Here is a 25,196-nt window from a genome sequence, read left to right as displayed (position 1 = left end):
TGAGGCGTATTTATTTTCAGCAGAATATATTGGGCTTGAGGTCACGGCCAAAACCCCCAGCGATCATTATTTTCAGTAGAATATATTGGGCTTGAGGGGACTGCCCAAGCCCCAAGCGTACATTATTTTCAGTAGAATATATTGGGCTTGAGGGGACTGCCCAAGCCCCAAGCGTACATTATTTTCAGTAGAATATATTGGGCTTGAGGGGACTGCCCAAGCCCCAAGCGATCATTATTTTCAGTAGAATATATTGGGCTTGAGGGGACTGCCCAAGCCCCAAGCGATCATTATTTTTAGCAGAATATAGATTGAGACCTTCTCTGTCCCGTACAGTGAATAAACATTGGTTAACAATAAAATAGACACGAAATACACAATTATATAAACAATTGACTACAGCGAGCAAGATAAAAATAGTGAATATCAGATTATCTGCATTTGTTAAGATTTATTGCCATGGCGACCGCAAAATGTTTGATTTTCTCATTCGGCAAATATAACTGTGGATCATGGAATTCGGGCTTGAATACTTGTGCTGTCCAAATCAATGTTTGCAGTTGCGCCCTTCAGACGTGTGGTTTTAATGATCCTACAGTAGGAGGTCAAATCTTTGGATCAATTTTACCTCCCATCTCAACTACGGTATACTAGTCATGTTCGATGTTATATTCGAAATGCACCAAATAATGTGGAGATGTTTTAAGAAAAAGATTGCTTAAAACCTGTGAGGTTAATTAAATATGCAACAACTATATTTGCCGAAAAACACACACACAAAATGAGAAAATCAAAGATTTGCGGTTGCCATGGCAATAAATCTCAACAAATGCAGATTTTTTCCGAGATAATCTGATACCGCGTGTAAAGTTTACTTCAATTTCCGACAATAAGATTTCACACATATATAATGTGAATTCCAAAATCTAGCCCCAATGACCATATGGTCACTTTTTGGAAATTTGGATACAAAACGGTTGCCATGGCAACGACGGTAACAGTGAAAATTGGGCAGCGGTCATTTTCGTGTTCAGGGAAGTCCACTGAACTACCCGACATGCGGGCTGCCAAGCTGTAACATGCCATGCATAACAACCCACAACTCAGAACATAAGCTCTAGGATAAACTGCGGTTTAATATCAGTTCAGTTTCTGTTGTGTTTTTAGGAAGTGACGTTTTACAAAATGCGCGTTAGTCGATTGAATCGTATAAATCGTTTAATCTACTTAATTTGCGTCTCAACTCCGATATCGATGATATATCTGATGAATCAGATTCATCTGATGAATCTGATGAATCAGATTTATCTCATGAATCTGATGAAACTTCAGATGCTCCGACCCGTATTTTTACTCTCACTCTTTTATTGAGTTTTTTAAGTTCTGATATGATGTAATCTCTCGTCGTATCGGGGTCGGTGCTGCAGCAGCCGATATATAGGTCAAAAAGATGCGGAAGATTATTGATTAATTCGACGATTGATTTGACGAATAAATCGATTTCGTGCTGTGTATTAATCGGCGCTAGGAGTAAACCGCGAAACTTCAAATAACGAATTGATGAGACGTGATTTAGTTGTTTTAAGATGCGATTGTTCTGTTCCGGTTTATCGAGAAGGCTATCAATACTGACTTGTATCAGCTGATTTACCGCATCTGATGATAGATACCGAGCAAGTGCGTCATCATCAGCTTCTGAATGCAACACTATTTCTAACACAGTCAGCCGCGGCAGGTGAACTAGAACGCCGTTTATTTGTGAATTAATTCCGTAAATGACAAGATGTTTTAGTTTCTGCATTGAACCGAAGCTATCACTGATTGCTGCACGTTGATCTGCCGTCAGTTCGTCCAGTTCGCGCAGTTCGGGCAGTTGGGGTCGTTCACGCAGTATGTTCAGTTCGAGCAGTTCGCGCAGTTCGAGCAGTTCGCGATGTTCGCGCAGTTCGCTCAGTCCGAACGGTCCGCTCAGTCCGCGCCGTTTACGCAGTTTGAACTGAAATGTTTCGATGTCTGAATCTGTTAATGCTTTGTTAAAATCTTTCCATTCCTCCGAACCGATCACCAAAATCTTACAACATATTATTACTTCAAGATATAAGCTTTGCAAACCCGGAATGATGTTTTTCAGCCCTGTGATTGTATTTTTATCGAGCTGATCTTCCTGCAATCTGAGATATAGATGTTTTAAGGACGGATACGATTTTTTAATATTGACTAAAATATTACCTAAACGTTCCGCACTAATTCTAGTATTAATAAACAGAAACTCCACTGTATTGTGTGTGTTAGTATCACCACTGATCAACCGCGCGTAATCTTTAGATTCAATCACGTGACTTGTCTTAATCCATTCGTTGTCGAGTTTCTTGTAACATTCACCAGTGTCGTTATCTCGCCGCACAAACCAGTTTATACTGTTGCTCTTCTTACACATAGTCAAGTTCTGATCGCGTACTGATGACACGTCTGTATCTATTATCATACCGTGAAGACTAGTGTTACTCGTTATGGCTGTTTCTAATACGCGGCATTCGTCGGGTTCCAGTTCCTTATAATCCTCTATGTAAACTAGCTCGATCTGACATTGTTTGTGTTCGAGTATTTTTGCGAGCATGTTTATCCGCGATCTGCTATATACAGATACGAACAACATTTTCTGTATGTAGTGAACTATTTCACTAATGGCGTCGTCCGGCCAGTCGGCTTCATTCAGGCAGATTGACAACTGATCAGATAACTGATCAGATAAAACAGTTCTTTCGGATCGGAGTTCGATGTAGCGTTCGTAATCGGGGTTGAGCGCCATATCTGCCCATTCCCTAGTAAACGTAACCAAGGACTCGAACCTATCCATTATTGTGACTGCTTTTAAATGTTCATTTATTAAAGTATTGAAAAGTTCACCGAGGCCGCGGTTATACTTGTAACGATACAGCAGCCCTGACATGAATCTCGGGTATAATTCACCATATTTCACAAGTTCGTCCTGTAGTTGTTCAAACGCGCATTTATTCCAGGGTATTTTACCACTGTTGTTGAATTGCACGACCGAGTGTACCGCCGCCAGAAATTCGTGCACAGATTTGTGTATGAACCGTAGCTGGACGGAGCGGTCTGATTTCCGTCGCGGCGACACCTCTTTACACGTCAAAGCCGTCCTCTTCGATTCGTCGAGTTTGAAATAATTTTCGGTGAAGCTGTTTTGATGCGCGATGAGTCTCTCATACGCGACTTGACAAATTACTTTAAGCACTTCAGAATTTCCGATGTCGTCGAAAAAACAATCTTTCGATAACCTGAAGCCCTCGCGTTTATTGATCAGAAAACATGTCAAATCGATGTAGATATCGGTGAGTTTTGATGGTATCGTAATTACTTCCTCGTCCATATACAGAAAACAAAACATAAGAAGTATCAGCGGGTTGTAGTAGATACTGTTAAATAAAGGTGACGCTGCGTCTTCAAGCTTGTCGAGTAGCTGATATGGATCGCGCTTGGGGAATTTTCTCTTCATAATATCGATGACTTCTTCCCGTTTGAAGCCGGATATCGATACAACAGTGAATTTGGGATCATTGACGATCTTGCTGCCCCCGGACTCACGTGTTGTTATGACGATATGCGCTTTCGGTAATTTATTGGTCACGTGTATGATGTATTCCTTCGCTTTATCGCTTTTCAACTCGTCGAAGCCGTCTAGAAAAAATATCGATTTTTCTGCATTTTCCCGTAAGAATATCTCAAAACCAATCAGCAGATCCTTTTCGATTACTCGATTCAAAAGATGTTCGTAAATGTACTTATAAATACACGCGTTATCATCGGGCAGTTCATTTAACGGTATATAGAATAACATAGGAAACTTTGCTACAAACTCCGTTGTTGATGTTGTCCAGGTTAACACTTGATTAACAATCTGAGTAGTTTTACCTATACCGGGTTCACCCGCGAGGCACACGGGTTTCATAGCACGCTTTTTATTAGTGAAAAGTTTCTCGAAATCATCGGGTAAAATCAATGACTGCTTCTCACTTCCTTTTTTGGCTCGAATTTTCGAGTGTTCTTTGGTGAAGATGTCTTTGAAATTGGTGACGTCATCGCTCCACCAAACCTCTTTGTAATTTTCATCATCGATCATTTGTTGATACGTTTCTTTCAGACTCGTCTGAACTTGATCAACATCTGTGAAAATAAAATCAGTTTGAGATTTTTTACAATTTCTATGGTGGATGATTTTGCCTCAAAATCATAGAATCATAGAAAATGTCATGAGCTAAAATTTCACAAAAATGACTGCAGTTAAAAAATATGCCTAGGTACCAAGGAACACTGAGTTATTTTGCTATTCAACGCCCCCTAGTGACCTTAAACAAAAACCAACAAACCTGAAACTCACCACAATCATACATCATGCCGTGAGCTAAAACTTAGCAATTGTGGTGACAAAACATGCACCAGAAAGAATCTTTCTGTGGGGTCGGGTTAGCAACAAGTTCGATCAGAGACATTCAAGGTCCCATCTACACGAGTGGAAAAATCCTTTATTTTCAATCTACACGAGGAAAACATTTCCAAAAGTCACCTTTAAAAAAGTCAGATTTTTCACCTTTTTTTAAAAATATACTTATTCTAAAGATAAACGGCTTCGTTGATTTTGGTGAGCTTCACGTGTTACTAAAACGAGGGCGATATCATCACAGCTCCGCAGTAAATACTGCAAACTACGCCGCGCATCAACTTGCGATTTTCAGCACAGCACAAAATGTTTATTAATCTCATCTTTCTCAGAATTTTAGTTTGAGTCAATCGGATGACAACAATTAATTTCATTTAGTTCTTAACTTTTGAAGTGAGGATTGGAAAACTGTATTAGTCACGTGATACACGATGAACTGGTTTTCTGAACACAAATCTTCGCTGCTTACACGCATAAGAAGTGCCGGTTTTATGTCCTTGCGCAGGTAAACCAAATATACTTTGTTAATTTAGATTTCATCAAGAAATTGTTTCTAGGCCTCGGATATACAATACAATAAGTAGCGGCGCTTCTCAATGAGTATGAATCACTTTTTTTAGAAAGGCCGATCAGCCATATCGGTGCGCAAAAGTCAAGGGATATCCCGATATGACATCAGGCGGGAAAATTATTATTATTTTACAGAATTCCTTCGATTTCTTCTTTCAGAAATAAATTCATTCGTTCTTTCAATATGTTAAGCCGGGTGTAAGTCGGTTGCGACGCGATAAGTCTTTTTACAGTTGCCAGGCGCCATTATTTGCTACCCACCGGGTCCTTATTGTTGAATTCTTGTCCCAATTTTTTCCCCATTTTAATCTTTTTTAATTCGTTCATATCTCTGGATTGGATTAAGATAGAAACAAAGTAAAAATATCGATGAACTCAGCTGATAATTAACTTTTTTATGATATAACTCATTCATATATTTAATGCAACAATGCGCGCTGGTGAAGTTATAAACATTGATATAGTCTTCCCGATAATTCAACTTGAATTATTGCTCATCCCATAATGATATAATATTATTACATTCTATAGTGTAATGAACAGAAAATGGATCCTCCGAAATAATGTAATATTTAAAAATTAATCTCAATAAGTGAAGAGTTTGTGTGATGGATTAGTATTTAGTAGGGTGCCTTCTTTATCATGCTATGGAAAATGAATCACTCAAAAGTTCGTAATTCTTACAAATATTTATCTCCATTTTCAGAGTTTTCAGGATCAATCTTATTTGCTTTTTACGGTTTTCAATTATCTTTATTAGTTTTTAAGTAATTGCGAGTCAAACTTCCAAAACACGTTTTCTAGAGTCCCCTATGCAGATCTTTATATCAGGAAATTTCACAATTTTACCGCAAATTTCAATCTTTAACGGCGCGCCTTGTTGCATTAAATTTGCGAATGAGTTATATCACAAAAAGGTCCCCAGTAATCCAAATTAATCCATTTTATCATACATGTAATTCGGCTGAAAATGAAACTAAATTTCATCTTTATCGCATCAATAAATTTTATCTCAAACTATTTTACCTATTTTGAATCTGAAAGTGACAACTGTATAATTTACTTACCCCAATCCTCTTTCAAGAGACTTTCCATTTCTGATGATTCGCCTGAAAATAGAATTCATTCATTACATTGAATCAACTTCAAGGAAGCTTATATCAGGTACTAATAATTAATATTACAAGGTATCCCCATGATGGGTACTCATAAGAAGTACGCATATGAGGTACTCATGAGAAGTACTCATGAGTACCTCTCACGAGAGGTACTCATGAGATGTATGTACCCTTGAGGATACACATGAGGTGTACCCTTCATGTGAGGTACCCATGTGAGGTACTCACCATGACTATCATTTCCCATTGTTTTTATGCATTCATCCAAACACTCATCAACTGAAAATATATATAAATAAATGAATAAATTAAACTGGATTCAATCCTTGCAATTTAGAGAATAAAATTGAATAAAGTAAAATTAACAATTAATTGAGCTACAGCTTTGCAATTGATTTTGAAACCTTTTCCCACCTACGAATGAGTACTGATGACACCAAGATGGCCGCCAATTGCTGATCAAATATACCTGTCTCGGGTATTATAGATTCCTTTCCCAAGAATGCCGATCACAAATTGCAAATGGCAAACCATTAGGTAGCTACAGGACTCAGAATTCAGGTCACAATTGGCATTTTTGGCCAAAAAAAGTCATAGGATGGCCATCTTGTGTCCGATTGACCCAATTTTTGTTATGTTGATGGGCCCTTGAGGGCTACAAATATATCCGAAAGATCAAGCTAATTGATCAAAGCGTCTTCAAAATTTCCCACGAAAACTTCGAAAATGTGTAAAAAGTGCTGATTTTGGCAAACAACAATGGCTGCCAGTCGGCCATCTTGAATCTGACAGGGCCAGTTTTTGGGCTGAAGATGTGTCTAGGGTGTAACACAAATATCAAGACGTTACCTTGAAGCGTCTTCAAAACTTCCCAAAATAACTGGATTCCGTCTACGGACGGATGAACGGACGGATGAACGAACGGACGACGGACGAATAGTGAACGCAATAGCCCGCTGGGAATTGTCTTCCAAGTGGGCTAAAAATGTACCGCGATTTTACATATTTGGTTCCAACTCCACTAACTCTGAATCAACATTTTTGTTTATTATTGAATAATGAATTGTTATTGTATTGATATTTACCTATTTTTTCAAGTTCAGTTTTATTTGTTTCACTGTTAATTTCATCTCCTATTCAAACAAAACAAACAATTAGTATTCAATACTTAGAATTAAATCATTTAAAAAAAAACATGAACAAAATTCCGAAGTAAAACAGGAATTTATTATTTACCGAAACATTCTTTGACTCGTTTCCAATAATCTGTGTTTGTCTGTAGAGTTTTACCGGCTAATTCACTGAGTACAGACACTATATGTGATAAATAATAGACGAGTTTTTATACAATAGAATTCTATTATAAATCACAAACTGATTTCACTGTGAACTTACTCGCGCCAGATATATCGTATGTCCAGTGTTTGAGTGACGAACTGCTGCGAGCCTTTTTATATTTCTCATCAAAAACTGTCTTTAATTTTTCTGCAAAAAATGTAAATAATGTATAAAAGTTAATTTGATGAGGAGAGCAAAAACAAATTTAGAAAATGCAAACTCGATGTTGTATGCCACAATATAATCTAGAATTCGAGATTTGACTAACATTAGTAATTAACATTGTGATATAATCTTTAACGATGCAATTGATGGTAAATCGATCCTCATTTTTGTTACATCCCCGATCAAGACGAGAATGAATATTTTGAGCAACATTTCGGCTAAATACACATCAGGCGTGCCGAGTATAATAACAGTTTGTTTTTCGTTTTTGAATTGAAATCTGCCATTGAATTAATCAACGTACAAAGGTATTTCTTTTAAGTGATTCCGCTACTTTCTTATTTGATCGGTAGAATTATTTTCTACTTTGATAAATTTCCATGAACTAGGAGAGCAAAATGCAGTTGACCTTCACCCTTACTCAGTACCGGTTGACCTTCACCCTTACTCAGTACCGTTTTAATTTTTCAATCAAAACACCTCAAAGTCCATTTTATTCACCTTTAAATTCTGTTTCGATTCTGTCTGCAATAATTGGTTTGATTTGCTTCACTGAAACAGAATAAACACACTTTAGATAACTGTAGGTAAAGGGAAACATGTTCTTCTTTCACATCTACGAATTCAGTTGATTAACTAGTAGAAAATCAATATTCATTACTGTTTTATAAAAGGCCAGTAATATTGAAGGCCAGTGAGGAAAATCTGTCAGTGAAATTGTAGACTATCCATCTTCAGAGATTTGTTTATTTAGGTTCAACGTCGCTGCTTTTGATTTCGAGTCAAACACTTGACTGTTTGCCGAAACCCTGATGACAGTAATAGTTCCTAAAGTTAAGTGTTGATTGCTCGGAACAGTGTTGATGGATTTAGAACTAAATAAGGACCACTATTATTTGAGACATATATTTGTAAATAGTTGAGATTATTTTTAATCTTGAATGTCACGAAGGGAAAACCCACAATACGTAGATCTAAGACAACTACTCTTGTTTTTTCCCTTACGTCATTTCCTTCATCTAATTTTGTCCTATTCTCTGTTAAATATCCTGGTGTGACTTGGCAACTCCCTTCTATTGAACCATATTTCAAATAAACTCTGAAGATTGGTGGATGTATTCCACCCAAAAAATTAGGAATAAACAAGAGTAGTTTATTTTAGATATATATTAATTGTGGGTTTTTTCTCTTCATAACATATCACGTATCTATTTATGTGACTCGAACGTGTAAGTTGTTATCAGTACTTACTCGCTGTTTCATCTTTTACTGAAAAACAAAAAACAACAATAATTCTAACATTGCGTTAATCTAAGCAGGTCTATTCGTACAGTCAACTTAAACTATATCTAATTCTTACTTCTTTTGATTTAAATCTAAGTCTAAAAAACTCGTATTTATTTGTAGAATATAATTTGCACTTTGAACTTCAAACATGAATGTTACTCACTTCTATAAGCTACGATTCCTCGTTCCTTTAATTTCTCTGAAATTACAAATAGTAATTGAACATGAATTCAGCAATAAATCAATCCGTGATGAAAAATCATCGTTACATTCATTCGACGTTCGTTCGTTGACAAGAACATGTGACATAGAAATGCATGTGAATAACTTACGAACATGTCTCTATAAACATGTTTTATCAAACTACATTAAGCATTTGTCCCCATACAGGGGCTGATTTACACCGTGTTGCCCGATATGGTCGGAATTTTTTTTCTCTGTATCAAAATTTGCCGTTGTAACCACCTGAGATACACAATAGATATTTTTCCGAAATATATAACCTATGTTTCTTGACTAAATGCCTCTCAGAGATGCTCAGAAAGCTCCAAAATGATTGTAAAATTTCAAAAATTTTGCCGATATGCCTTTCCGCCCTGAATTAAGAATATATGCCCTTTTTATTGGTTGACATGGTTACAACATATCCCTGCTATATGAAACATGTAAAAATACTACATGTGCATGTTGAGTACATGTATAAAATCGATATTTACTTTCATCCATATCAGTGATATATTTAAACGCCTGACAAACTGAACTGTGAATTATTCTGTTCATTTCCTCCTCATTTTTACTCTCTTCATTTTCCTCTTGTTTCAGTTTCTCTTTGAGTTGTTTCTGAAATCTTTCACCTCGCCCAGCGTACAATTCTAGAAATTATTCGAGAAAATATCATGGAAAACAACCGGTCCGCACCATTGGTCCGGTCCAAATTTGGACCGGACCAAATCTGAGTGCGTTCATACCTAAATGATAGATTTATGGGTTCATGGTACCAGTTTCTGTCCCCATACAGATTTAGTCCGTTCCAAATTTGGACCGGACCTATTTCGAACCAGACCAACTTGGAACGGAATTTTTGCCCGTCGTGTGAATTCGCCTAATATATATAAAGACCTCTTTTACCTTTGATAGATTTGAAAACTGCAATTTTCAATTTGATCTCTGAAAAAAGAGAACACAAATCACTATTAGGTTTAATCTAACATGGTATCCAATACTGAGGCATCAACACTTTTAATTTTCAAATATCTGAAAACAAATTTGATCCAACAAATTGCTTGCTACATCTACTAGCGATATAAAAGTCTGCTAGTTATTGGTTTGTAAGCTTCTGCTTTTAACCCTTAACTACCATACTTATAGTTTGTTACTAATTAGTTCTTACCTAAAACATCTCGGCTTATTTCATAGATACCTGAAAAAACAGTTGAACAACAAAATAAACAAATCAGAAAATAATTTCCCTTATTAAAATATTTTGACAGAAATCCACACGGAGCCATCCTCTTATGATGATGTGATGTGGATATGTCGAAGCCACCCTTTATTGGATATATGCATATGATAATCAAAACACGGTGTCTTCGCGCTATGATTGATTTTTGATGACTGACAATTGAACCGATGATACAGCTTGATTTTCTTGGATATTCTTGGAGCCATCCATTAGAGAAAGGGACGGCTCCTAGTGCTATGATTGATTTTGAACCGATGATACTGCGTAACTTTCTTGTGTTTAAACACAACTGATTTCAATCATCTGAGATGAACTCGGTCCAAAACATATTCACATCGATACAAACTGTGACCTAGTTACATTCTTAATACTTAAAACTTGGTTCTGAATCAAAACAGATGCCTCTCAAATACTCTTTAAATTTAGCTCAAGGGACAAAGAAAGTTTACACTTACTTTTATCTAGTTCTGTAGAATGTTTGTTCTCTTCTAATTTCTGCAAACTTGACGCCAATAAAACTGATTCTACAAATGAATATATGAATAGAATAACATGAATAGTGACCGGATCAGTTCAAACTAGAATTTAATATTTCATTTCTCGTATTGAAGTGAATGAATTTGATCGTATAAATATTCCCCATCAATCGGTGGCACCGATGGTTTTATTGAACCTCAGAAGATGAACCAATTTATACAAAACGATTTGTCATTTTAAAATAATTTTCGAATGATAACATTTTTATTCCTACCACATTTGACTGTTACAGAACGGTTCCTGTCAGCCACTCTCATTTCTGTAAAACAGACATAATGACATTGCGGGGAAAAATTGTATATTAAGTTTTTCAGTTGACAAAAAATCACACACAATTTACTATTAACATTTGAATCGATTATGGATAAATTATGATAATAAGATTAACTTGCAACAAACCTGTCTTTGTTTCATCAGTTACTTTCTGGTTTTCTATTTGTGTGACGAGGTTTCCTGTAATTGATCAAAATGTGTTTAATTTGTAGTCAGTTTACAGTTGTAAGTACCCCCTCCCCCCTCCCCCTGATAGATTACACTCACCATTCTGTTGTTTGACTTCTGTTTTAAGTATTTCTTGCACATAGTTTTCTACAAAATGATACAGGGATATTTCAGTTTTAATTGAACAGCATCAGTTTAAACATCATAGTGAATATCATAACTTACCAGCAATTTCAACAGTAGCTGAAATGTAAAGAAAAAGTGTTTAGCACATAAATTACAAATACTACAGAGAACTCACATGTACATGTACAGCGAACTCATATGTTAATGTACAGAGAATTCACATATAAATGTACAGTGAACTTAATCTATTAGAATTTATTTATTCAACCAATCTAGAATATGAAATACACGACGTTTCGATCTCACACTAGAGATCATCGTCACACTTGTGTGAGATTGAAACATCGTGTTCTTATATTTTAGATTGTTTGAATAAATAAATTCTCGATTTTAAAAACTCTTTTAATTTGTACATAGTGGGTTTTTATGTTATTGTTTATGTTATTTTTTGTAGTTTAAATATGATAATTACAATAGTGAATCTTTGGCAATGATTATAACGTAGATATTTTTGATCTGACTTGTTTAGTGTTGGTTTTGTCGGGTTTTCGGATACTCCAAGTATCGACCGTGGAGATCTCAAAATTATCTTATTTAGTAGCGGTGAAAACAACGGTGTGAACTGTTACGGATTAATGATAATTAGAACCTACGTTTTATGTTCAATATTCCTCGTTCACATAATTCAGCATCTACATTAAAAATAAACACAATCAATTATTCAATGATTCCACAACAAACTCCACAGTATTTTTACTGAAATGATTTATGGAACCTACCGGACATTTTAGCAAACAAATCAACAATAGTCTCAACTGCTGAACCAACTGAAAATGTATAAATTCATCATTATAACTGTTTACTGGGGATCTGAAACTCACAAGAAACTACATTATTTTCAAAGGCTTCTATTATTTGCAATGGCTTCTCTTCAGAAAGGAAGCACCTTTTTCAAAATGTAAGACTATGTTATAATTCATAGTTTTACTGACCATCTGTGATGAACTGTTTCTCTTTGTCTGTCAGGGGTCTTTTCTCTTCATTCAATTGCGTTATAAAACTAACATGTGCTTCATCTGAATTAAAGAAATTAAGATGAAATTAGTTCAATTGAAATCAATATCATATCTCAATTAGTCTCTTTGCTCTTTGTTTTAATTTTGTTGTTGTAAGTCGGACTAATTTTTCTTTCTCATTGTGGGATTTATATTAATTTATTAGTTTATTATATCAAAAAAATATAATTTTTTTTAATGATATGACACAATTACATGATAATGTATGGCGGGTAAATAATTCAAGTATATAAATACATTGAATACATAATATATACCAAAGGCGATTGAAAGCCTTTCCACATAGATTCCACATATCCTAGGCCATTCAATAGATCTCTAACCAAAGAAGCTTATTAATTACACGGTGATCACGTATGATATCATCTAACATTTGATTGTACATCAGCTTAGTTAGTTTCTCGGGTTTAGTTTTATGTATATTAAGCCAATATTTCACAATTAACATTCTTTGCTGAATATGTGTTGGATATTTACCAATTTCACTAAATACAAAGTTATCAGGTGTTGAGTTTTTAACTCCCAGGAGGTATTTATAAAATTTGAGAGGGATTCTCTCTAGTTTTCTTTGTTCTTTGAAACCCCATATTTTGGCAGCCATAAGTTAAGACAGGTACCACGAGGCTGTTAAAAAATTTAATGGCTAGCCTGGGTGTGACTTTTGGATACTGCAGAAGGTATTTTCTGAAATTATATTATGCTGATACTCCCCGAGAAGCCAGACTGTTGATAGTTACATTATGTTTTCCATTGAAATTGAAATCCATACCTAAGTATGTAAAACAGTTTACACTTTCTATTACTTGTCCATCAATCTTCCAAACAAAGTTTCTTACATTGACAGCTTTTCTAAAGACGACAATTTTCGTTTTTTCATAATTAATTCCGATATGCATTACATGACAGTAATTAGAAATATTATCAAGGGCACATTGAAGTCCTTCTGGCGTCTCGGCGAGTATAACCGTATCATCAGCATATAACAATAATAAGAGTTTGAATGTACCTATATTAGTTCTGTTTAATCCAAGGATGGATTATTAACAACTGTTGAATTAGTGATATTCTGGCACGCGTGAGTAAAACATCTCAAATTCGATGTATGAAATGCGGAATTTAGACCAGAAATTGCAACAAAACAGGTTTTGATTGTAAATATTCAGGTTTAGGAATATCAATTCCAGATTACAAATTCTTAACCGGTCACTTCAATCCGGTTTACGGATTACACTATTCCGGAATGTATACGAAGTATTTTGGTTGAAACGAAACCCCCAGAAAGGTTTTCCAGAATCGGTATAGGCCTCTTTAACATTGCCAAAAGGCGGCCCAGCGGCCATCTTGAATGAGATTTGCTTCATTTTAATCAGTAAAGCAGAATAATTGATTTCGTCTATGAACAGTGTATGATAATAACTTACCTTCATCTCTATTGTAAACTGCATCAGCGCCATCTATTGACCTCTTCTTGTTCAGTAATGTATCTGTAATACATTTACAAAATGAGTTGACAGTAGAATAATAATCAATAAACTCATACATCAATAACTGTATTCAATCAAATCTTACCGATATCATTTGATAGTTTCGTTTCTAAATTGTTTATTCTAAAGTATTTTCCTGTCAATAGATAATTATAAACACATTTGAATCCAAGATTCGAGTTGAAGAGGAAATACCGAGTCATATCTTGAACTTACTTAGAATTTCTTTGACCAAATCTAACATGTCTGAAAATATATTGATTAAACTCGTGTTAATTGAACTCACATTCACATGTTACTGACATGTATGAATTCACACATAACTGATATATGTACATTTAAACAATACAAACATGTGCATGTACACTTATGTGACATGTGCATGTAATCATGTACATGAACTTAAACTAACACAAACTATAGCTTACTTTGATCACGTGATAACTGTTGGAACGCGGATTCTTTGATACCTTTTTCTGAAATGAAATATAAAAAGTATTTGTTCAATTGTGAATTGTTTATATCACTCCTCTTACCACTCACTACTCTTACCACTCACTTCTCTTACCATTTACTACTCTTACCAGTCACTACTCTTACCCCTCACTACTCATACCACTCACTCCTCTTACCTCTCACTCCTCTTACCTCTCACTCCTCTTACCACTCACTCCTCTTACCACTCACTCCTCTTACCACTCACTCCTCTTACCTCTCACTCCTCTTACCACTCACTCCTCTTACCACTCACTCCTCTTACCTCTCACTCCTCTTACCACTCACTCCTCTTACCACTCACTACTCTAAACCTCTTACTACTCTTACCCCTCACTACTCTTACCACTCACTCCTCTTACCACTCACTACTCTTACCTCTCACTCCTCTTACCTCTCACTCATCTTACCACTCACTACTCTTACCACTCACTCCTCTTACCTCTCACTACTCTTACCACTCACTTCTCTTACCATTTACTACTCTTACCAGTCACTACTCTTACCCCTCACTACTCTTACCACTCACTTCTCTTACCATTTACTACTCTTACCAGTCACTACTCTTACCCCTCACTACTCTTACCACTCACTTCTCTTACCAGTCACTACTCTTACCTTGTTTATCCTTATCTCTCGTTAACTCCCAATCATTCTCGGTTCCGTAAACATCTTTTATTATTCTAACAGTTTCTATAAAAAAGTTGTTTATAATTAATTGGCTTTCAAATGAAGACATTGGCGTCACAAACAATCAAGTTTTTGATGAATGAACAATTTTAAGTTATATTTTCTCGAGCAAAAAATTAAAATCACAACAATTATAAGTTTGCGATTGATTGTGATAAAATATCCCAATAAATAATTCGTATATGATTCAATAATCAACTCCCCCTGGTGGCTAGAATAGACAACCGGATAACTCAATTTCACGTGAGGAGACGTATCCTCTTAAAGTGCTAATAATAATCTTATATCAAGACTATAAATTAAAAACCTGTTGATATTTTCCTCAAAAAAACTCTTTCACTTATGAGCGAGGACTGATGACTCTAAGATGGCCGCCGAATTTATATGTGATAATTAACTGATCTTATAATTCTGTTATGTTTTTAAATGGATAATTATCTATTTGATATGATTTCGAATTATGAGCAACATTGCATGATTGATTGCATCAGTGGATGAGATCTGATGAGAAGAAAAGTACAACAAAAAATAATCGTTATCTGACAGAAAATAAATGAATAGTCTAGGAATGAAGTGTCCGATTACTGTTTAGCGATGATCTGAGAATATCACAGACATTCAGTCTCAAGAGTTAGAATTATATTAAAAATACATCATTCGCTCAGAGATTATCAAAACTTATAGATGGAAGTAAAATAAAACAGCAAAATCACAGTATAGAAAATATCGAGTAACATTTTATATGGATTTACTAATGAACTTCGTTTAATTAAAATATCTTTAAGTATCAAAAGGTTGATAATTCTATAAATACCTGGCTGCGGTCGGTCACGTGTTTTCACCCAATTTTCATGATCTGCAAAGAAAAAAAAAACACCTAAAATTATCAAACCGATATCTGAGAATATGTGCAGTAAATCATGTGAGAGAATCTTACCTTTTTCATACCAGGTTTCACTTGTCCAACGCAACAATTCAATCACATCTTTAGGTTTCGGATCCAAACACGTGACTGTAAATTAAACTAGGGGTTCAGGGACACCATTTGCTTGGAAAGTGGTTTCAAATGCTCAACAACCTAACAATTTCGATATTCAACGCCCCCTGGTAACCGTATAGAATAACTTATGACCTTGAAACTCACCACAATCATAGACGATGACATGAGTTACAATTTTGCAATTGATTGTTGGAACAAAATACGCTTAGGTATCAATATAATGTGGAAAAACTTTTTCCCACCTACGAATGAGTACTAATGACACCAAGATGGCCGCCAATTGCGTCATAATTGGCTGATGAAAAATACCTGTACCAGCTATTGAAGATTCCAATCCACAGAATAGCCAGCACAAATTTAAATGAAAAATTACAAACCAGATGACATTTTTGGGCACAAAAAAGTCACAGGACGGTCATCTTGTGTCCATTTGACCCTTTTTTTCTTATGCTGATGGGCCCTGGGGGGATACAAATACATATGATCAAGATAATAAAAGCGTCTTCAAAATTTCCCTCGAAAACTTGAAATATGTGTAAAACAGCGTCTTCAAAAATTACTGGATTCTGTCTACGAACGGACGGGTGGACGGGCGACAAATGAACGCGATAGCCCGCTGGGACTAAAGTCCCAAGTGTCTAAAATCAGAAATACTGCTTGTTTCAATATCAATTCTACTACTGTTCATTTAGGAATATCACGTTCCGTTTTGACTTCGTTCATGGTTAAATTATTGTTTTCTTCAGATTAAATGATGGTTTTATGTAAAACTTACAGCAGCCACGACGCCACAGAATAAACAGTACAATCAGAATCAGTAATATCAATATACCGATTACAACACCAGCCACTTTTATTCCATTCCATCCATCGACAACTACAATTTCAATAAATCAGCAATTGAAATAACAAACACGTGTTCAGGGGTTAACTGGCGTCTAAATAGAAGTTACAGCATTTTGAATATTGCATATATCAAATATATGTGGTACATTTCAAATGTGACACGTGATAAAATGAAAAAAATAACTGATCTGAATTCTAGTTCAGATAAGACTTTTTAACACATAGGTTACACTTAGTCAATTAAATCACAAATATCTTGAAACTCAAAAAATAGAGATGACCTCAGTTGAATATAATTAATTTTCCGATGACGACTGAAGCAATTCATCAGGTCAAGAGGAGATGACTTCGAGCAGTTGTTCAGATTCAGATAAAACTTATCCAGTTCTGACCCGGAATCTTACCTGGTTTATCAGTTGGACCGGCGTTATGATAACGAGCGACATAAATGGCCCTTTCATTAATACCGTCAGCCAAACAGCGCCCTCTATAGTCAGTTACCATACTGTTTAGGATAGGTATGGTTATATTCCACTGAGAGTTTGATAGTTTCTGAACGACAGCTGGAGGGTCACATGTAACTTGTTGAGTCAATAGGTTACTATTAACTGTTACAATATACGCCGCGTGTGTTTCATTTTCACCGTCTTTCTTGAAATCTGGTGCAAAATCTGATAAAAGCAAAAGTTAAAAGTTTTTAAGGTTTCTGAAACCCTGACATAGTAGACCCATCATCCATCGGGAGGGATTCGAACCTGATGTCATCGTGACATGTTCAGGGTAGATCATAGATCTACTACGACAAGAGGTTTGTACCATCGCTCAAACCCAAAGCCAATTTCTATGGAAGATATTTCAGAAAAATAAATCTGTTACTTACAATAAACGATGATTGGATTGAATTGCTGAGGTTCTGGAAACGTAAGGTTCTCCTTTACAGCGCATCGAAATGAGGTTCCATTGTGCAGTTTGAAATCAGCTTTAAACTTGTAGGTCGTGTTAAAACCCCCTTTGTGAGGTACTTTAAGAGGTTGTGGATCAGGAATTGGCTGCCATTGTTCAGAACCTTTTCTCTTCTGCTGGTATATCACTGTAGGATCGGGCCTCCCTTCAACTGTTCTACAAGTATATTCTACAATTTCTCCTGGTGTTCTAATGTCAGGTTTTCCCGTATAATTATCGTTCGTCAGAATTTCAACAGGAAAATCTGAAAGAAAAAGATGTAAATGTATTTAATGGATAGAATTTGTTACATATTTAATCATTATTGATTTGATTTATCATTGATTATATGTATATATTATTTAATTTCTTTTCACAATTTTACTGATCAGTCTAGAACCTTATCACGTCAACAACATTTGTTCATTGATTTTCGAAAAACATTTGTTCATTGATTTTCGAAAATTTTCACAAAGCAAATAAATACAAGCAAATTTATTCATTGCGACCAAATATCGAAACGAAAGAAACTCAGAGACGATCAGCCGTCGTTGTAAAAGTGTTATCCAAGTAACTCCTAAATCTCTAACTGTGGTATTAACAATAGAATGTCCTATGCTCAGGGCAACAAATACAAAACAATGTTTATTCAACTTACACGTAACATCCATTGGAGTTTGATGTTGTATTTGATTGTGAGGTGGTTCCAGTAGTTTTATCCCATTATACTCCCACAAACGACATTGAGTCAATGTCGCGTGCATCAAGAGACGAAAATCTTTCTGAATCCTGTTGATAACTCCATCTTTTAGCGGAGTATTTACGTCATGTTTTTTAGTAATCTCATAAAAATCAGTTTCACCTTCAGAAAATCCATCAGCAAACCATTTAACTGTTATGTTTGGATTACCGATTTTACTAATGGCTTTACAAGTACAAGTCAGCGATTGGAATTGAGCCATCTTACACGGGTTTTCATTTATGTTTATACCTATAAAGAAAATCATACTATAATTGGTGGTGGACGGGAAATGTTTGAATTCCTCTGTAATCAGGTCGATTGTGTTTATATTTTGACCTCAGATTTTTGGGTCCGTAACAAGTGTATTTACAAATAGTTAACATTGCAACCCCAGCACAATCATAGTTCCAGTTTCTATCGATTGCGTGGCGTATTTCATATTAGTAACTCACCGAATCTCGTAAAATTTACTTAAATTTAAACCCTTTTAGGAACCTTGGATTAAAAAATTCAACTTTAAATCTGAATAAATTTATCAAATTAGGTCTAGATGTGAAATCCCTCCAATAGTATAAATCGTAAATACAACGTTAAGAATAAAGTTTGTTTCGGTTCAAGTTGATTTTATTTTCTGTTTTGTAAATAATTCTGAATACTATTTTTTCCTCCATATACCGTGGAAATGGTTGGAGTGTAATAAATACTCGTAGCTGAGGAACGTATTTTTTTCTCATTTATTAGCATTGTTCTCTACGGTAACTATAGGATCTGTAACCAGTTTACCGCCCCAGTAGAGGGCACAGGCTAAATCTAATTCTACCGAGATCCCACATGGTATCACTGGGTTCTAGAGATATCACATAACGCATCATATCTAAGATAAATCCTCTTTATGAATTTTTGATAATATTCATACATGTATAAAAGAAATTGTAAAATTTGACTTCTGGTTTAAAACTCATGATCCAGTTCCACAGTTGTGGAAACTGACTTAAGTCGAAATTGTGGAAATTGTGGAATTTGACTTAAGTTAAAAGAGTCTTAATTAAAACACTGAAAATGAACTAACTTTAACTCGGAGTTAACTCTTTACCTCACAACTGTGGAACCAGGCCTTGCTGTTGTTTCCACAGGTTTTTGCAAGTATATATGACGGAAATTCAGCTAAGACAGTAATCTATTTCATCATATTTTCTTTCCGCAATATTTAAATTAGGTTCAGTCGAATTTTGAAGAAAAAAATGATTATCTAATGACAAACTGATTTACGAGGTTCCCGCTATACTCACTGATTACATCTGATTGGTAGATTTTACTTTCTTTCCTTCCGGCTGAATTAGTGGCCACACATTTATACATTTTACCAGCCTCAGGTAAAATTTTCCACAACTTCGATACACCGAGCGGTATTGGAGTCCAGGCCCCTCCTGCTCCACTGTTCACTTGTAGCTGGAATTCTACACCAGTCGCTGTAGAGCTGCTCTGTTTACAGGTAATACTAACATTTTTGCCTTCCTGCGACAGTAATACACGTGTACCCGGTAATACATTCACACTGTCCAGTACAACTCCATCAGGTGCTGAAATATCAAATACACAATATACGTAATATTCTTGTACCCGGTAATACATTCACACTGACCAGTACAACTCCATCAGGTGCTGAAATATCAAATACACAATATACGTAATATTCTTGTACCCGGTAATACATTCACACTGACCAGTACAACTCCATCAGGTGCTGAAATATCAAATACACAATATACGTAATATTCTTGTACCCGGTAATACATTCACACTGACCAGTACAACTCCATCAGGTGCTGAAATATCAAATACACGATATACGTAATATTCTTGTACCCGGTAATACATTCACACTGACCAGTACAACTCCATCAGGTGCTGAAATATCAAATACACAATATACGTAATATTCTTGTACCCGGTAATACATTCACACTGTCCAGTACAACTACATCACGTGCTGAAATATCAAATACACAATATACGTAATATTCTTGTAACCGGTAATACATTCACACTGTCCAGTACAACTCCATCAGGTGCTGAAATATCAAATACACAATATACGTAATATTCTTGTACCCGGTAATACATTCACACTGTCCAGTACAGCTCCATCAGGTGCTGAAATATCAAATACACAATATACGTAATATTCTTGTACCCGGTAATACATTCACACTGTCCAGTACAACTCCATCAGGTGCTGAAATATCAAATACACAATATACGTAATATTCTTGTACCCGGTAATACATTCACACTGTCCAGTACAACTCCATCAGGTGCTGAAATATCAAATACACAATATACGTAATATTCTTGTACCCGGTAATACATTCACACTGTCCAGATGCCTTGAGCAGTTTTTTCAAAATTGAAATTGAATTCTGGTAACCGCCTAGTGATGGTTGATACCAGTATAGACACATCATTTAAACTCACCGGTATTTCTCTTATTTCGTACCGATGCAGCTTCTGAATAAAACTTGATTGTCAGCAGTAGAATTAACAAACAGGTCCAGTTCTTCATCTTCATTACATCAACGTGATACCTTGAAATATATGTTTCCATAATTTTTATCATTGAAATCGAATTTAGCATTTTTAAAGGTCTACATTAAACCCCGCCTTACCTCTCGTTTCCATTAGAAACACTGTTATCAACTTGGGGACACATTTTTGTACAGGAAAATATCTTTTATCTTGAGATTTAAGATTAATTAATTATTCAATTAAGTATAATTGAAGTTGATTTTTCGGAATGAGGTTGGTAGACCTGGATTTGTGTACGGTATGTTGAGATATTGCATTTAATTTTGCCCTGATGCGCTTGTTCATTTAGCTAATCAACGTGTTACGTGATAAAAACAACTCGGAATGAAAAGATTGTTATTTTTGCTGATTTTGAGAATAACATGAACGCGTCTTATATTAATCGAGCTTATCGACTTGGGGAAAAACTATTGTCGGAATATTCAAGTGAACGCCAGTTAAAGATGATAATGCGTGTTTGAAATTAAACTTCTTACAGCTGTTTCAACAGTAGCTTAGCGAATATTCGCTGATATTCGCCGATAGCATTTTATTTTAGTGCAAAGTCATTGCAATAGACGAGCTGAAATAAACACCATTAGAAATTGTCACCTTTCTGCCTTCACCCAGCCCTGGCAGTGGTTGTCTCCACGGAGATCATCACCAAACCACCCAGACACCTCAAATTCCAGAGTTCAGTCCATAGTTCAGTCAGGCGGTTTTTTTGACTGTGTTTAACTCTGATATCTCAGCTCATAAATATTCAATTTTGATAAGATATAAAAACGGTTACCAGTTTAAACCGGTTCTTTTAGCTTTACGTGATCTTTTCCATGAATATCTTTTATCTTATGTATTATATCTTTATTTCTTGAAGAAAAGCTGTTAAAAATATTAGTCAAATCATTGACCTTACTTTATGTTTTGTTCATTATATCATTTAAACGACAAAACCGATTTTAATACGATTAAATTTAAGCTACAAAACCAGATTGAACCGGTTGTTTTCACAGCGCGTGATATTTTCCATGAATTCCTTGCATCAATTTATAACCATTTTTTATACCTTTATTTCTTGATGAATAGCTGTTACTATCGGTCAAGTAATATTAGTCACATGATTGACATATTCTGCACGTTATAGCATTGATTATCAGGTTCGGTTGTTGTCATTTTGTCTCCAATTTCTTTATTGTATAGTATATTGCGAAGCCTGTGTATTAGTCATGTGTTGTTATCAGAATGATATTTTAGTTCGCACGTAATTTATGCCGTATATTTTCTTGTTGTTTGAATTTGTAGATAAGATAGATATCTGAAAACAGTGTTTGACGCGTGACGTTTTTACTATGCGTTGCTTCACAAGGGATATATAAATATAAGGAAATAAGTTTTGATGTAGTTGACTCCCGTGTTCACAGCGTTCTATATATATATATATATATATATAAATGATGTTATTTGTATTGTGTGTGGTTGTCTCACTATTTCTATTTCGTAGTTTGGATAGTATCTGTAATCCTAGTATAACCAGGCACCTACCAGACATGTACACTCAAATTCGCGTGACTTTGACCGACCACAGTTCAATCAGTCGGCTTTTTTTTTACTGTGACTGCGATATCTCAGCTCATAAACAACTGATTTTGATAACTTTCTACAATGACCTTAAGACGTTTTATGTTTGTTCATTATATCATTTAAACGATAAAATCGATTTTGAAACGATTAAATTTAAGCTACAAAACCAGTTTGAACCGGTTGTTTTCACTGTACGTGATATTTTCCATGAATTCCTTCCATCAAGATGTAACCATTTTTTATACCTTTATTTCTTGATGAAAAGCTGTTACTATCGGTCAAGCAATATTAGTCACATCAGTGACACTGTTCAAATGTGTGTCGTTTAAAAAAGATTTCACGCAATCTCGTAAAGCGTTGACGCGGTTTGTACAGGGAGATAAGCCTGATTCACTAATTCCATCACATGTACGCCTATATAATATATAATTTCGTATTTGCACCGAGTTGTTTTTTGTTATTTACACAATATCAATTTTCCATATGAAATACATTTCCTTTAAAAAGTCATAATACCATATTTAGTTGATGGATAGATTTGATGCCAAATGTGCATAAATTGCATTTCAGAGCCTTAAAAATTCAAAAGTCAAAACCGACCCCGTTATTGGGCTATCACATATTATATATGCAGAAATTGGAAGATTTGTGAAAACTTCTTACTGAATATGGCGACATTTTTTTTAAATGTGGAATAAACCAATTCGATATGGCTTCCGGTGGAAATAGGATTTATTAATCGTAATATTGTCCTGAATAAAACCAAAATGAAAATAAGAAAAGCATTGATGAAAAGTACAACAAAAAATAATCGTTATCTGACAGAAAATAAATTAATAGTCTAGGAATGAAGTGTCCGGTTACTATTTAGCGATGATCTGAGAATATCACAGACATTCAGTCTCAAGAGTTAGAATTATATTAAAAATACATCATTCGCTCAGAGATTATCAAAACTTATAGATGGAAGTAAAATAAAACAGCAAAATCACAGTATAGAAAATATCGAGTAACATTTTATGGATCCACGGACAGAACCAGTTCCACAAGCATTCTATAAGGCGGGTTAAGGTCACACGTCAGACTCTGGCCCAGTACAACAGGGGTAACTTTATAGGCCTAACTTACATCGGTGAATATCACATAATTATATACACATCAAGATCAGAAAATTCATCAAAATACTTTGTTAATCAATTGAAGAAATCCCACAATTCGAATTGTTACCGCCATCAATTTGACTTTTAAAATTCTCAACTCATTTATCATTGTGAAGATATTCATAAGAGACGCATAGTGGAATCAGCCCTAATTTGTAAACTTTTGAAATCCAACTTTTACCAATCTAAATATTGGTTTTTCTCCACATAACCAATTATTTTCCAGACATATCAACTCTCTACTAGATTTTGGTTAATGTCACTATGTGTCACTCTGCTATTCCACATCCACTTCAGTCCACTTCACATAGTTACATAATTTATATTCATTTTGAACTGTTTATATTGTTCGGTTTATCTTAATTCTGACACCGTTTTTGTCTGGGACCCGGTTCCCTAGTTGTGAGTTAAGAGATAATTCTGAGTTAAAAATCAAATTTCAATGTTTTAACTCAGAGTCAAATCTTACCTCACAACTGTGGATCTGGATCCTGTAAAGTTAATACGCTATGTTTATTGTTTCTGGTGATTCCACCCGATGATGGCTGTTAATAGTCAACAGTCGAAACTTCGTGGTTTCAAAATAATAAACTATATCATATATAAAACTCGAATTGTGATTCTTCTTCATTTATCTACAGTAAACACGGAGTAAAGTGTTTTATTCGACTACTCACCTTGTTAATTATTTCTATCTGTCTCTCTAGATCTCTTCTTGTCTCTTAACGTTCAGCTATAGGCGATAACACCCAGCGATCGCAAAAACTGGCCGTCAAGTTTAGGGCGTTTTACACGCATGCGCGGTAAGTGTTGCACGTCCACAGCTTGTTATTGGATAATAAAGATCACGTGACGTTGCGCAATCCCGTTATCTGTTGAACTCTTGATTATAAACCGCAGTACTCGAGTATCGACCGTACTATCGTCTTTACGCATGGCCCTTCCGTTCCTCACGCGCTACGGAGAAAGGGTGCAGTTTCCTATCTTAACTTTCTCTTGTGGTGCTTCCAGTTATTGAGGGTTCTCTGATATATGAACTCTGAGGCCCTTCAGGTACTCATACTCATCAACTCACGCCATCAAGGATAGGATAAATAACACTATGAAGTAAC

The 25,196-nt window shown here is 35.3% G+C and overlaps 1 protein-coding gene across 2 annotated transcripts; it reads right to left on the bottom strand.

The window, feature by feature from the left end:
* LOC141911411 (uncharacterized) lies at positions 1-24,879 on the bottom strand. Of its 2 annotated transcripts, none has more exons than XM_074802418.1 (34): positions 24,762-24,879; positions 21,254-21,363; positions 20,068-20,358; positions 18,695-19,027; positions 17,975-18,301; positions 17,499-17,765; positions 17,024-17,125; positions 16,186-16,260; positions 16,063-16,104; positions 15,177-15,251; positions 14,492-14,539; positions 14,280-14,309; positions 14,149-14,199; positions 14,001-14,063; positions 12,496-12,579; positions 12,283-12,330; positions 12,157-12,195; positions 11,603-11,620; positions 11,477-11,524; positions 11,336-11,389; positions 11,151-11,195; positions 10,855-10,923; positions 10,328-10,357; positions 10,066-10,104; positions 9,654-9,809; positions 9,101-9,136; positions 8,902-8,919; positions 8,152-8,202; positions 7,543-7,632; positions 7,384-7,461; positions 7,233-7,280; positions 6,376-6,426; positions 6,097-6,138; positions 1-4,185 (listed from the first exon to the last, which is right to left on the bottom strand). In XM_074802418.1, exons 2-34 carry the CDS (start codon positions 21,345-21,347, stop codon positions 1,310-1,312), a joined length of 5,718 nt encoding a protein of 1,905 aa, XP_074658519.1. In that variant the 5' UTR covers positions 21,348-21,363; positions 24,762-24,879; the 3' UTR covers positions 1-1,309. The 2 variants fall into 2 exon arrangements, with proteins under 2 accessions (XP_074658519.1, XP_074658520.1); XM_074802419.1 differs by having other exon boundaries at positions 10,066-10,083.
* Positions 24,880-25,196: the final 317 nt, after the last annotated feature.

Source organism: Tubulanus polymorphus, chromosome 9 (assembly GCF_964204645.1).
Source record: "Tubulanus polymorphus chromosome 9, tnTubPoly1.2, whole genome shotgun sequence".
Classification (NCBI taxonomy): Eukaryota; Metazoa; Nemertea; class Palaeonemertea; order Tubulaniformes; family Tubulanidae; genus Tubulanus; species Tubulanus polymorphus.
Note: the sequence above shows the minus strand (reverse complement) of the source record. Positions and strands in the feature narration are given on the sequence as shown.

What these genes read in the sequence shown, in the direction of transcription:
- LOC141911411 (XM_074802418.1), bottom strand. Translation starts at nt 21,347, where the DNA reads ATGAAGATGAAGAACTGGACCTGTTTGTTAATTCTACTGCTGACAATC. An exon ending in ACGTGACCGACCGCAGCCAG is followed by an intron (nt 15,252 to 16,062) that starts GTATTTATAGAA and finishes ACTTTTTTATAG; the next exon opens with AAACTGTTAGAATAATAAAA. An exon ending in AATCGAAACAGAATTTAAAG is followed by an intron (nt 7,633 to 8,151) that starts GTGAATAAAATG and finishes CATTTTTTGCAG; the next exon opens with AAAAATTAAAGACAGTTTTT.